Raw genomic sequence first — 13369 nt, forward strand, 5'->3', positions numbered from 1 at the left:
ACAGTTTTTATCAGCTTAGGCTGGTATACCAATTACGCCCTTATCTGGACAGAGGTAGCCTAGCTACAGTTATCCATGCTCTGATAACTTCTTGTCTGGATTACTGCAATGCGTTGTATGTGGGGCTGCCTTTGAAAATGGTCCGGAAACTTCAGCTGGTCCAAAACAGGGCAGCAAGATTGTTAACAGGGACTGGCCAATGAGATCACATTACACCTGTACTTTTTTAGCTGTGCTGGCTGCCAGTCCATTTCTGGGCCTGATTCAGAGTGCTGGTATTAACATTTAAAGCCCTTAACAGCTTGAGGCCAGGTTATCTGAAGGATCACCTCCTCCCATATGTACTGCCCAGACCCTAAGATCATCCTAGGCGGTCCTTCTCTATGAGCCCCTGCCAAAGGAAGCGAAGTGCGTGGCTACCAGGAAAGGTCCTTTTCTGCTGTGGCACCCTGACTGTGGAATGAGCTCCCTAGAGAGGTTCGCCTGGCACCTATGTTGTATTCCTTCTGGTGCCAGGTGAAGACCTTTTTATTCTCCCAGGCATTTTCGCATTTTCACTTCCTAGTCTTTTAGCTTTGGTGTTTTAAATCTGTATTTTAAGTCTCTGCATTGCTGCTAGATTTTATTCTGGTTTTATTCTGGTTGTATTGTTTTATTGTGGTTTTAATGCTTTTATATTTTATATTGTTTTATCCGGCACTTTTTGGTTTTAATTTTTGTGAACCGCCCAGAGAGCATCGGCTGTTGGGTGGTATAGAAATGAAATAAATAAATAGTGTGTCCCTGTAGTCCCTGGGCATGAACACCATTCTTTCCTAAGAGGAAGCTATTGTCCAAACAGACCCAAATGGTGAGAGGGTAGGCAGCTGCTAAGTACAACTTGAACGAGCAGTAGCAGCAGCTTTTGTTTATAGTTCTGCTAGAATGTCTGTTCTAAATTTAATCTCTAACTGTAATTTAATTATTCAAAAGGCTTTTATTTTGTTTCAGCCATGGAAGAATTAATAGTTGAACTACAACTGTTTCTTCAACTTCTGGACCATGAATACTTGACATCCACAGTCAGGGAGAAAAAAGCAGTTTTAAATAACATTCTTCTGCGAATACAGTCATCGAACGGTCAGTGTCAGATTGAAACTATTTGCATATAGTATGGAATTAATTCAACTGTTTAACGCGGTGCACAAGAAATCTAAAACTTTACTAAGTTCTCTCCGTTGTGGTGCTTCTGCATCCAGAAATGGTCTTACAGTTTGTTTCTGGGAGGGCAACCCTTCCCCCTCACCCAAGAGATTCACATCTCCCTACTGAAAGTAATTTACACACCTTTGTGAGTGTACACCATGTCCACAGTTTTCCCCATCCATCCAGTCCTCAGTTCTAGCTAGCTGTGTGGTCATTTCCTCCTTATTGGGCTAAGGAGCATGCTTAGACCATTCTAAGTAATTGCACATGCTCAGAAAGTTCCATGAAGCCAGTCAGCAGTCTGGCAACAGGCAGTGTATTTTCCTACACCTCTCTGCCTCTCCTCCATATATGGGCATAATCGGTCCACAGAGTTATTAAGGACAACAGCTGCTTTTTACTTGGGACAGGTGTGGGCAACATGTGGCCCTCCAGATGTTTTGGCTTACAACTCCTATGGGCCCCACCCAGCATAAGCAGTGGTGAAGGATGATGGGCCAAAGCATCTGAGGGCTGCAAGTTGCCCAGCCTCGCCTTGGGAAATGGGTGGCCCTGAGGGTGGCCATAGCCCAGTCATTGGGTTTATGTTTAAAAAATATTGTCCAGTACCTGTGCACAAAGCCAGAGGAGAGAAGCCATGCTACAGCAGCAAGTATTGCTATTTATATGATTTTTAAAAAATGTTTCAACAGAATTTGTTTTTTCTAATTTGGTGGCCTAGATGAGTGGGAGCAATTGTGGGGGATCTGTCCTTACCAAACTCTTTTCAATATATTTTCATTTCTCCCCCATTTCCTCAGTTTTTCCCACTCCATTTGCCTTTTCTGTGTAATGGGTGCCTACACTGGAACAAAGAAATGTGGGCTCAAATGACTGCTTTTGTGTTGTTATATGTATCACACACATGCCCTGAAACCTTTGGTATTCAGTCCTGATTAACTTTAAGTTGCCCCAGTTTCCCAAATGGTTTGGGTTTAAACGATAGTGACCCCTTGGTCACTGCCTACCATTAGCTGTCTTGCCCTCCACCTCACCTGCACAAATGGGCACCATTTGCCACAGTCTGCATCACACATATGGGTTCTGCCCTTGAACAGAACTGCTTGAGAAGACTATAGAGCTCTTGCCAGAGTGCATATGCTCCCTTCCCACAAAGGTAGCTCTGTGGCATTCTGTTCTTGCTTCAAGGGGAGAGATGAGTGCTTTCCCAATCTGACCGCATTTCGTTCTGACTGCCATGAGAGCAGCAGCTCCAAGGATGTTCTTTGAGTTTCCTCATAGCGCTTTAGTGGCTCCTTGTAGCAGGGAATCTTTTCTCCCTCTCCTGTTTTTATCTTTAATTTAGTGTGACATTGCCCTTGTTTATACAAATGACACTGATTGAACTAATAACTTGAACTTTGGCATTTGTAATCTACGTGATGACGTCTACAAATGTGCCAAATTTCAAATTGATCTGATAAAAATGGCCACAGGAATACCAAGTTAGAAAGTGCTGAAAATTGACACATTCACCCTTTTTATTTCACTGTTTGCTCAGTCATGTCATATTTGTGTCAAATTATGGTGGAAAGTATTGATGTACTTTATTCAGGCTTCTTGAGGAAGGCAATCCTTCATTGTTCGGTGAAGCTCTAGCAAGCTGTTCAAACATTAGGTTTTCTTGCCCTATTAAAGCCTGTGGCAGGAAAATTATCTCGTGCATGCTCAGATTTGTTCTGAAGCTTGAATACTGCCAGTACTCCGTAGTGTTTAGATAGCAAGAGTGGCTTGAATTGCTAGTTTGTGTTTTTGGTATTTTAAACCAGGGTGGATTGGTTTAAATCAAGGTGATTTAAATCACTGATTTAAATCAAGTTTCCAATTGAAACTTTTTCATATTTTTCCTGAGCAATGGTGCAAATGTGATCACTAAACCATTTTAATTTACAACTAAGTAGAGTGTTATTTACACTGTTTTATTCTTTGCATCTCTTTATCTTACTGGATATATTCACTGTATATATTTTGCATGCTTCTTTTTAAATTATAGAGGAAATGTCTTTAACATATTTACATACAGAGTCTTTCTTGTGTCCACCATCCATGACAGTTTGAGGTTAACAGCACAATCCTATACATGTCTACTCAGAAATAGGTTCCATTGAGTTCAATGGGGCTTACTCCCAAGTAAGTGGTTATAAGATTGCAGACTAAATATGAGAATTACAGGATTATTCACATTAGACAATTTTGTCTTCTTCTTTTTTCTTTCCAGTGTTGCTTTTTTCTGGTTCACTCTGTCTTTGGCCAGCCTTGTCTTCACAAAAAATTAGTAGGAAACAAAAAATTAATGCTGTGAAGCAAGGTTTGATAGTTACTGGGATGATTAGAACAGTTTATTTTCATCTGTTCTATTTGTTTAAGTTGAGCGTAAATATTTATACTTGAGAAACGATCAGATTGGTTTTTCATTTGGACGGAAAAGCCTCCTTTCATTCAATGTCTGGGTTCACACAAAATGATAATCTACACTCAAGATTGAGTATGGGTTGAGTGTGGGTTGTCATGTTGTCTGAACCCAGCCACACTAGCAAACCATGGTTTGTTAACCACGAACAACCCACAGTTCACAACCCAACAACAGATCATGGGTTCTGTTGATGGGTTGTTTGTGGTTAACAAGCCATGGTTTGTTAGCACAGCTGGGTTCAGACAACAGAGCAACCCAGTTCAACAACAACCCACACTCAAACCATAGTCAGCCTTGAGTGTGGGTTATGTGTTTTGTGAATGCAGTCAGTGTATCTGATAGAGGTGTTGATTCAGTTTAGAGATTATTGTATGGCTAACATGCTTATATCCAGATTATTTAATGTTAACCTAGTTATTATTTAGGAGAAGCAGTATTTACATCATGGGTGGGCAATATGCAGCCTCACTGCTGTTGCCACTGCCCAAATCCCAGCAATTCTGTCAGGAAACAAGGAACGTGGGAAGCGTGTACCTTGTTTCCCATCAGGCTACCAAAAGCCTACCAAACAGCTGTTTCATGAGCTGTCAGAAGCCTGATGGGAAACAAGGCATGTGCCTTGTTTCCCGATAGAATTCCTTGGATTTGGGTGGTGGCAGCAATGTCCACAAGTGGTGGGGGCAGAGTGCAGCCTCCACAGGGCTCTGGCAAGGGGAGGGAGCAATGTGGCTCCCTAACCCCAGGACGTTGCCCACAAAACTAAATTTAAAAATCTATTTAAATGTTTAAAAATCCATTTTTGCTCTTCGTTTTTTAATCAGTTTTTATCCACCATGCTATATTGTCTTTCTGTCTTAACTCTCCGCTTTTCTTGGCCGAGGTCTAACACCACATAAGCATAGAACAGCAATCATCCTATCCAGTCTCTGCTTTGCAAATGTGACTTCAGTCAGAGATACAGAAAACAGAAGCCCAGAATTGTCAAGAAGCAAGGGCTAGGCTAAAACCGAAAATGAATGGTCATGTTTGATTTAATTGTCTCCCAATGTCTGTGAGTGTGACAGAGCCATTAAGGGTGCAATCCTATGCATGTTTAGACAGAAAGAAGTCCTACAACTCCCAGCATTTCCCAGCCAGCCATGCTGTCTGGGGAATGCTGGGGGTTGTAGGACTTCTTTCTGTCTAAACATGCATAGGATTGCACCCTAAATCATTTGTATGAGACTGTAAGTGTAGGTTTAGTATGTTTAGGATAAGACAATTGTAACTATTATTTTTTAAATGAGAGATGGAGGGAGCAATCCTATGGCTGCTAGACAGAGGCTAGATGGCCATAGGATATGTTGTTTTCCGGGAACTGACCTTGGAGACTGTGCTCTGAGGTCAGTTTCCAGAGAACTGACCCCCACACACACTTCTGCGCTGCCTCGGAGGCAGCGTGGAGTGGCCGGAAAGGGGTGTAGCTGGGGGCATTCCGGGGCGGGGAGAGCGTAACTGCCTGTATGATACATCCTATGTGTCATACAGCAGCCTCCTTCCCTGCTCTGTCCTCTCGTGGCTAGACAGCCGCAATCAGCTGTCTAGCTGAAAAAGCAGGGCAGGAGAAGCACGGAGGGAACGATCCTCTCCGTGCTTCTCCTGCCCTGCTTTGGATATGCGGTCGCCTCCAAGTTTAGAAGCGGCTGCCTACCTAGATAGGATTATTCCCTAAATGAAGTTTTTTATTATTTTAAAAAGTATAATTTAAATTTGAAAGATCTGTGTGTGTTTTTTTAAATCATTGATTTTCATCCACCCCATTTTAAACAAACCATCATGATAATTATATTGGCATAGGATTTTTCCCATGTAAAAATTAAGGTCAGGGGGGTTAGGAGAAAGGTCTACGGGTTAGGTCTAGGGGTTAGGAGAAAGATGTTAAAGAGCTCGGATTAGTTGGGCAAATTCAGTTTTGTGAATAGCCGATAAGTAGCCCAAATTTCATTGACATTAACTCATTGTTTTTAGCTGTTAAGTCATCTAGTCCATTTAAGTCAATGAGATCTTCTTATCACATAAGTCAAGCACGCTCACTGGAATTCTCCTGTCTGTATTCTGATTCTGGGTGAGGGGTAGCATGAAATTGTCCGTGGAGACGCAAGTGGGGTGATTTTGAAGGCTGAGGAAATCACTCTGCCTGACAGATAGATGGATCATTGATGAGAAGAGGGAGGACAATGAAAAAGTCATGCTGCAATTCTGTCCAGGCTCACTCAGAAGTAAGTCTTTTAGAACAAAGAGGGACATATCTATTCATTTGCAGACATCTACCCAGTGAATGACTTGTGTCTGTGTTTTCCTCCCAGAATGCCGTAATGAAAAATTTCCTTTCCAAAAACCAGGGAAATCCCCCCAAACCCTAACAAGTTTAAGACCAGAGTTAATCCTGTCTCATGTTGGCTCAAGCTCCACAAAGCCAGGAAATTGGAAGCTAAGGCTGATGCCCTGTCAGACATTCTCCATGATCAGTGATGATGTTGTGCAGTGTCACAAACTGTGTTTGCTTATGACTGGCGGATTCCTCTACTAGCAATTCAGTACTGCTCATTCATAAGGCAATACTGGACCAGGAGAACATGGCCCATCTTTGCTGGTCCCAAGCACTTATCCTCCCTATATGGATTTGGGCTTGAAAGACCAAAAAAAAGTGTGGCTGCATGGAGGGTAAGTTGCAAGTAAGCACAGTTCGTGACATTGCACAGCATCATCACTGATCATTAAGGCATCACCTTTAGCTTCCAATGTCCTGACTTTGTGGAGTTTGAGTCAATATGAGACAGCCTTTAGCTCTGGTCTTAAACCAGAAGATCACTGAATTTACTGTGGGTCACATTCCCCCACCCCACCCCACCCCATGTAAGCTATGGGCTGATACCATGGAAAGCCATCCATTCTGTTTAATGATTTCTATTTTAAATAGTCTTCTCTTGCTTCATAGACTTCGAGATAAAAGAAAATGTACAGAAACAAGAGGCTGCCAGTAACTTACCTGCTCCGCCTCAGATGCCTCTACCAGAGATCCCGCAGCAATGGCTGGTGAGTGTTTCTTAACTGTTTGCCAATTGTGAAGAGATCTCTCCACTTTCTTCAAAGTACATTTTGAAAATTATTTATTTGTTTGAATTGATAAGCTGTTCCTTCTAAAATATTATGTAAATAATTCTTGAACACACAATAAGTAAAGCAAATTCAATTTTAATTTAAATTTTAAATGTCTAAAAAGCCAACAAAACATTATTCAACAACAAATGGATAAGAATTAAAGTAATAACTACTGAATAATGATCTTCATGTCCTTTTTCTTACATGAGATCCATTCAAACATTCAGAGATCCCTTCATTTAATCTCTACAACAAAAATACTTAACATTTTATTGAGATTTAACTTGAACTTTATGAAGGGCTGTCATTTCTCCAGCAGAGAACTAGTTTGCCATCTTCTTTCCAACAGCGATTTTCAGTACAAAAGCATATTCGCTATTATTATATGCCATGCTTTTCCTCCTCATTTCTCTGTTGATGGAACGCTTTGTCTCTTTCATTTTTGGCCAGTAGTATCCTTAACAGATCAACCGTCAGGTCTCCCTGTTCATATCTAACTGCCACTGAAATGAAATTGTATGTTGAATATTCTCCAGACTATGTTTGAATATTTAATGAATATTTTATATCTGTACTGATACACTCAATTATATTTCATTTCAGTATTTCAGATATTTGACAGTTTGATATTTTGCAGTATTTGCTAGTTGATATCCAATAATTTAACACAGTAGTTTTCAGGCTTTCTACCTTCAGGAATAAATTCCACATCATATGCCAAAGAATCTCTGTGTGTCTTCCACAGACTCCCTGAACATTGCAGTAGATTCTGGGGCATGTTCTGGGTGTCATACTCAGTTCACAGCAGACATTCCTGTGGCTGCACATTGCAGACTAAGGTTAGTAGTAGCGGACAAGCTGTCTTCCAGCTGCTGTTCCCATTGAGAAATTCCTGGCAAGTTTCCAAAGAACTCGGGATTCCCTGAAACATAGTATGAAAACTGCTGTGACAGTGGGATGTATCCAATGTCAGTCCTATGTAGAATAGTAGAGTTGGAAGGGGCCTACAAGGCCATCGAGTCCAACCCCTGCTCAGTGCAGGAATCCAGGTCAGAGCATCCCTGACAGATGGCTGTCCAGCCTCGTCTTGAAGGCCTCCAGTGTGGGAGAGCCCACCACCTCCCTAGGTAATTGGTTCCATTGTCGTATTGCTGTAGCAGTCAGGAAGTTTTTCCTGATGTTCAGCCGGAATCTGGCTTCCTGTCACTTGAGCCCATTATTACGTGTCCTGCACTCTGGGATGATGGAGAAGAGATCCTGGCCTTCCTCTCTGTGACAACCTTTCAAGTACTTGAAGAGCGCTATCCTGTCTCCCCTCAGTCTTCTCTTCTCAAGGCTAAACACGCCCAGTTCTTTCAGTCTCTCTTCATAGGGCGTTGTTTCCAGTCCCTGGATCATCTTTGTTGCCCTTCTCTGAACCCCCTCCAGTTTGTCTGCATCCTTCTTAAAACGTGGTGCCCAGAACTGGACGCAGTACTCCCGATGAGGCCTAACCAGTGCTGAGTAGAGGGGAACTAGTATTTCCCGGGATTTGGAAGCTATACTTCTATTAATGCAGCCCAAAAGAGCATTTGCCTTTTTTGCAGCCACGTCACATTGTTGCCTCATATTCAGCTTGTGATCGACAACAATTCCAAGATCCTTCTGACTTGTAGTACTGTTTAGCAAAGTATCACCCATCTTGTATCTGTGCATTTGTTTTCTTTTTCCTAGGTGCAGAACTTGGCATTTATCCCTATTAAATGTCATTCTATTGTTTTCTGCCCAGCGCTCCAGCCTATCAAGATCACTTTGAATTTTGTTTCTGTCTTCCAGGGAATTCGCTATCCCGCCCAATGTTGTGTCATCTGCAAATCTGATAAGCATTCCCTGCACCTCCTCATCCAAGTCATTAATTTAAATGTTGAAGAGCACTGGGCCCAGGACTGAGCTCTGTGGTACACTGCTTGTTACTGCTCCCCAGTATGAGAAGATACCATTGATAAGCACTTTTTGAGTCCGATTCTGTAGCCAACTGTGGATCCTCCTGATAAAGTTGTTACATCTAGCTCACTTTTAGCTATTTTGCTAATCGGGATATCATGGGGCACTTCGCTGAAGTCGAGATATATTATGTCCACAGAGATCAGATTAATCTGGCAGGATTTGTTCTTGACAAATCCGTGTTGGCTTCGAGTCATCACTGCATTGTTTTCAAGGTGCTTACAGATGGATTGCTTTATCATCTGGTCCAGAATTTTCCCAGGGATTGATGTCAGACTGACTAGTCTGTAGTTCCCAGGCTCCTCCTTTTTGCCCTTTTTGAAGATAGGGACAACATTAGCCCTCCTCCAGTCATCTGGCACTTCACCCGTCCTCCATGATTTCTCAAAGAGAATAGACAGTGGTTCTGAGAGTTCTTCTGCCAGTTCCTTTATTACTCTAGGGTGCAGTTCATTTGGCCGTGGAAATTTGAACTCATTCAAAGTAATTAGGTGTTCCTTGACTATATGCCTATTGATCTCAAGCTGCAATCCTGCCCCTTCAGCCTGTACTTCACCTTTGCCAGGGGGTCATAGTCCCTCTTTTGGGAGAAGACTGAGTCCAAGTAGGAATTGAGCACTTCTGCCTTTTCTTTGTCATCTGTTATCATTTTAGAGTAGAGTAGGGCCATTGACATGAATGAGATTTAAGTCAGACTAATGTTGGATACAACTGATGGGATACAACCCAATATATTTGTCAGTGTTTGGTTGAAATGCAATAGTATTTATCACTAGATAGTATTTGATAATTGACCATTCATTGTATTTTTAATCTTATCGTGTTTGATAAATCAATAGTATTTAGTGCCTGACAGCATGTCATAACATGAATTGGTAACGAGTATTTGACTGTTGATAATATATTTTGTAGTTGAGTCCTGCTAAAAATTAAAACAATTAAGATCCTAACAAAGCTAAAGCATCTGAATTTACAAATTCTGAGAGCAAACATTTCATATTTGAATTGTGAGTTCAAATTTTGTTTTGACATATCTCATTTGGAAATTGGAAATTTCCAGTAACTTGAAATGTTTTCAGATATTCATTTCATAGCTATGCTTACCACTGTATTTTAAGTAGACTTACAAAATAACCCCCAGAAATGCAGAAATATTGTTTTTTACATTTAATATGGCACAATCTACTTTATTTTCATTGCCAGTAGGTGGTGGTTAAAATCTCCATTTCTCTTTGACATCTCTCATACTTTCCTAAGGAATGACTGCACTTTTAAATTCTTGTTTAATTCTTGATACCACTGATAACATACTTTGCAATTATTTTGACCCATGGCTTTATTGACAGAATAGTTACACGTAAACATATATATTTCTGTTCCAGAATTGACATCAGGGTGTGTCCTTTTCCACTTTCTTTTTTAAATATATTCTCTTGGCCCTAGTCCATTAGTATCATTTATGTGCAGGCAGATTTGGAGGAACAGAAAGGTTTTCAGAACGACAACAAAATACTTGGAGGAAAAAGCTGGTGGGTGGGACTCCCAAAACATCCCAATGAAGACTGAGCATGCTTAGAGACCGTGGAATACTGATTGACTGAGGTGGTGGTGAAAACTGTTTTTTGCGGGGGGGGGGGAATGGAATGGAGTATCTTGAAAGAAGGCTGGCTGGATGGTTGGAACTCTGAACAGGAGAACTCAACACCACCACCTTTCGTTGCAGGTCCCACTTGTTTTGTTCTAATTCTCAACATGGGTAAATCTTGCTTGATTTTTATCAGTTTTTACCAAAGCTGTTAAAGCACCCACATTATTTACATCTATATTCCGCTTTCTAATGACTTTTGCTGCTGTACACTCCTTCTCATCTTTGTGATTTTATTATTCCCAGTGAATCTGTCCAGAATTGATTGAGCCTGATTTTACTTCTTTTGTGGCTCACATATTGGTAAAGTTAAAAATAATGTCATTAGCAAAACCTCAATTTTGTTACTGTAACTATCTGACCCATTCAGTACCTTTTTGCTGCAGATCATCTCTGAAAATCCGGCTGCATCTTAGTTATCGGTGGGTCCATATTATCTCTTAATTAGACCTTGGATAATTTTATTCCCAAACATTTAAATTTCTGTCTTTCTATTTAGAGTTACAAACTTTCATATTATTATTTTTACAAAAGGTTTTGTATTGATGCCCTCCCCCCCTTTTAAGTTTGCTTGATTTATGTTAACAAGCAGAAGATTTCCAGAATTCACTTGAAGTGGCTAGTTCTCCACAGAATTCATAGGGTCCATAATAGTTGCACATCTCTAATTTGTAACAAATTCTCTTGATGTAAAAGTCTTGTGGGTACAGCTCTGTACAGCTAAGCAGCTGGTAGAGCACTCAGAGTACATATCCCTTTTAGATGCTGTTGCTACCAAGAAGAAGAAGAAGCTTAACCTTTTGCGCTGGGAGGGTGGTTGGTTGTGGTTGTACAAAAGCCTCATCATTACGTTTCCATTAGGGATTTCTCAAGGAATCATAAGATGTGAACATAATGTAAAACAACATTCTTGTTTATGCTTTCTTTGGCTGTTGAATCTCCTTAATAATTTTTTATCCCACATTTAGCCGCCAGATAATGGTCCACCACCATTGCCTTCCTCATCTCTTCCAGAAGGATACTATGAGGAGGCAGTGCCACTCAGTCCAGGAAAGGCTCCTGAATACATTACATCCAGTAAGTTAACTATACACCTAAGAGGATGCAAAAATATATTTTTTATAGTAAAAAACAAAGGTATCTATGTTGGACATAAGAAACATGCCAAAATCAATATCAACAATGTGATGTGGCTGCAAAAAAGGCAAATGCTATTTTGGGCTGCATTAATAGAGGTATAGCTTCCAAATCACGTGAAGTACTAGTTCCCCTCTACTCAGCACTGGTTAAGCCTCATATTGAGGACTGAGAGGAAGGCTAGGATCTCTCCTCCATCATCCTAGAATGCAGGACATGGAATAATGGGCTCAAGTTAGAGGAAGCCAGATTCTGGCTGAACATCAGGAAAAACTTTCTGACTGTTAGAGCAATACGACGATGGAACCAATTACCTAGGGAGATGGTGGGCCCTCCCACACTGGAGGCATTCAAGATGAGGCCGGAGAGCCATCTGTCAGGGATGCTCTGACTTGGATTCCTGCATTGAGCAGGGGGTTGGAGTCGATGGTCTCATAGGCCCCTTCCAACCCTATGATTCTATGACTGTGTCCAGTTCTGGGCAGCACACTTAAGAAGGATGTAGACAAACGGGAGAGGGTTCAGAGGAGGGCAACGAAGATGATCCGGGGACTGGAAACAAAGCTCTATGAAGAGAGACTGAAAGAACTGGGCATGTTTAGCCTTGAGAAGAGAAGACTGAGGGGAGATAGGATAGCGCTCTTCAAGTACTTGAAAGGTTGTCACAGAGAGTAAGGCCAGGATCTCTTCTCGATCATCCCAGAGTGCAGGACACATAATAATGGGCTCAAGTGACAGGAAGCCAGATTCCGGCTGAACATCAGGAAAAACTTCCTGACTGCTTCAGCAATACGACAATGGAACCAATTACCTAGGGAGGTGGTGGGCTCTCCCACACTGGAGGCCTTCAAGATGAAGCCGGGCAGCCATCTGTCAGGGATGCTTTGACTTAGATTCCTGCATTGAGCAGGGGTTGGACTTGATGGTCTCATAGCCCCTTCCAACCGTACTATTCTATAATACTGTGATAGTGTAATAGAGGTATTACACTATATGGATTTTGGAATGATTCTTTTACAGTGACTTTCAATGCTTTTACAGCATAAAATCAAGTGCAAATGCAGGGGGAAAGAGACGATTTACATGTTTAAATATCTCTAAGAACATCTGTTTTGGTTACTCCATTGCACTTGTTTGTAGGTTTGGACAGCTAAAGTTGATCCTGTTGTATTGTTTCAAAACTGGTCAATACTTTAGATGTGACTTATCAGGAATAGTAAGTTATGCATACTGTACACTGCTCAAGTGTTCAGGTCTGTCTTGTTCTTACCAAATAATGATCCAACTTGACTCAGAACAGACCACAGAATACTACAAAAGAATAGTTGTAATGGAATGTAGGGGACTAATGCTTCACTCTCTGCTTCATTGACTACGCTAAAGCCTTTGATTGTGTGGATCACAACAAACTGTGGCAAATTCTGAAAGAGATGGGAGTACCAGACCACCTTACCTGTCTCCCGAGAAACCTGTACGAGGGTCAAGAAGCAACAGTAAAAACCGGACATGGAACAACCGATTGGTTCAAAATTGGGAAAGGAACAACCTCAGATACGCAGACGATACCACCCTAATGGCAGAAAGTGAAGAGGATCTCAAGAGCCTCTTGTTGAGGGTGAAAGTGGAGAGTGCAAAAGCTGGTTTGAAACTCAGCATTAAAAAAACTAAAATCATGGCATCTGGCCTCATCACTTCCTGGCATATAGAAGGGGAAGAAATGGAAGCAGTGACAGATTTTATTTTCTTGGGCTCCAAGATCACCGCAGACGGTGACTGTAGCCATGAAATTAAAAGATGCCTGCTCCTTGGGAGGAAAGCTATGGCAA

General features: G+C 41.4%; 1 protein-coding gene across 6 annotated transcripts in view; it reads left to right on the forward strand.

The window, feature by feature from the left end:
* AFAP1 (actin filament associated protein 1) overlaps positions 1-13369 on the forward strand; it is an 82268-nt gene that overhangs the window by 24990 nt on the left and 43909 nt on the right. For all 6 annotated transcript variants that reach the window (XM_084850775.1, XM_084850774.1, XM_084850773.1 and 3 more), the window contains exons 2-4: positions 991-1119; positions 6615-6712; positions 11375-11483. In XM_084850775.1, the coding sequence (XP_084706901.1) occupies positions 993-1119; positions 6615-6712; positions 11375-11483 (334 nt within the window). In that variant the 5' untranslated portion in view covers positions 991-992. The remainder of the gene's footprint in view (positions 1-990; positions 1120-6614; positions 6713-11374; positions 11484-13369) is intronic.

The sequence above is a fragment of the Heloderma suspectum genome, chromosome 4 (genome assembly GCF_057233095.1).
Source record: "Heloderma suspectum isolate Gila_16-S chromosome 4, 16-S_ref, whole genome shotgun sequence".
Lineage (NCBI taxonomy): Eukaryota > Metazoa > Chordata > Lepidosauria > Squamata > Helodermatidae > Heloderma > Heloderma suspectum.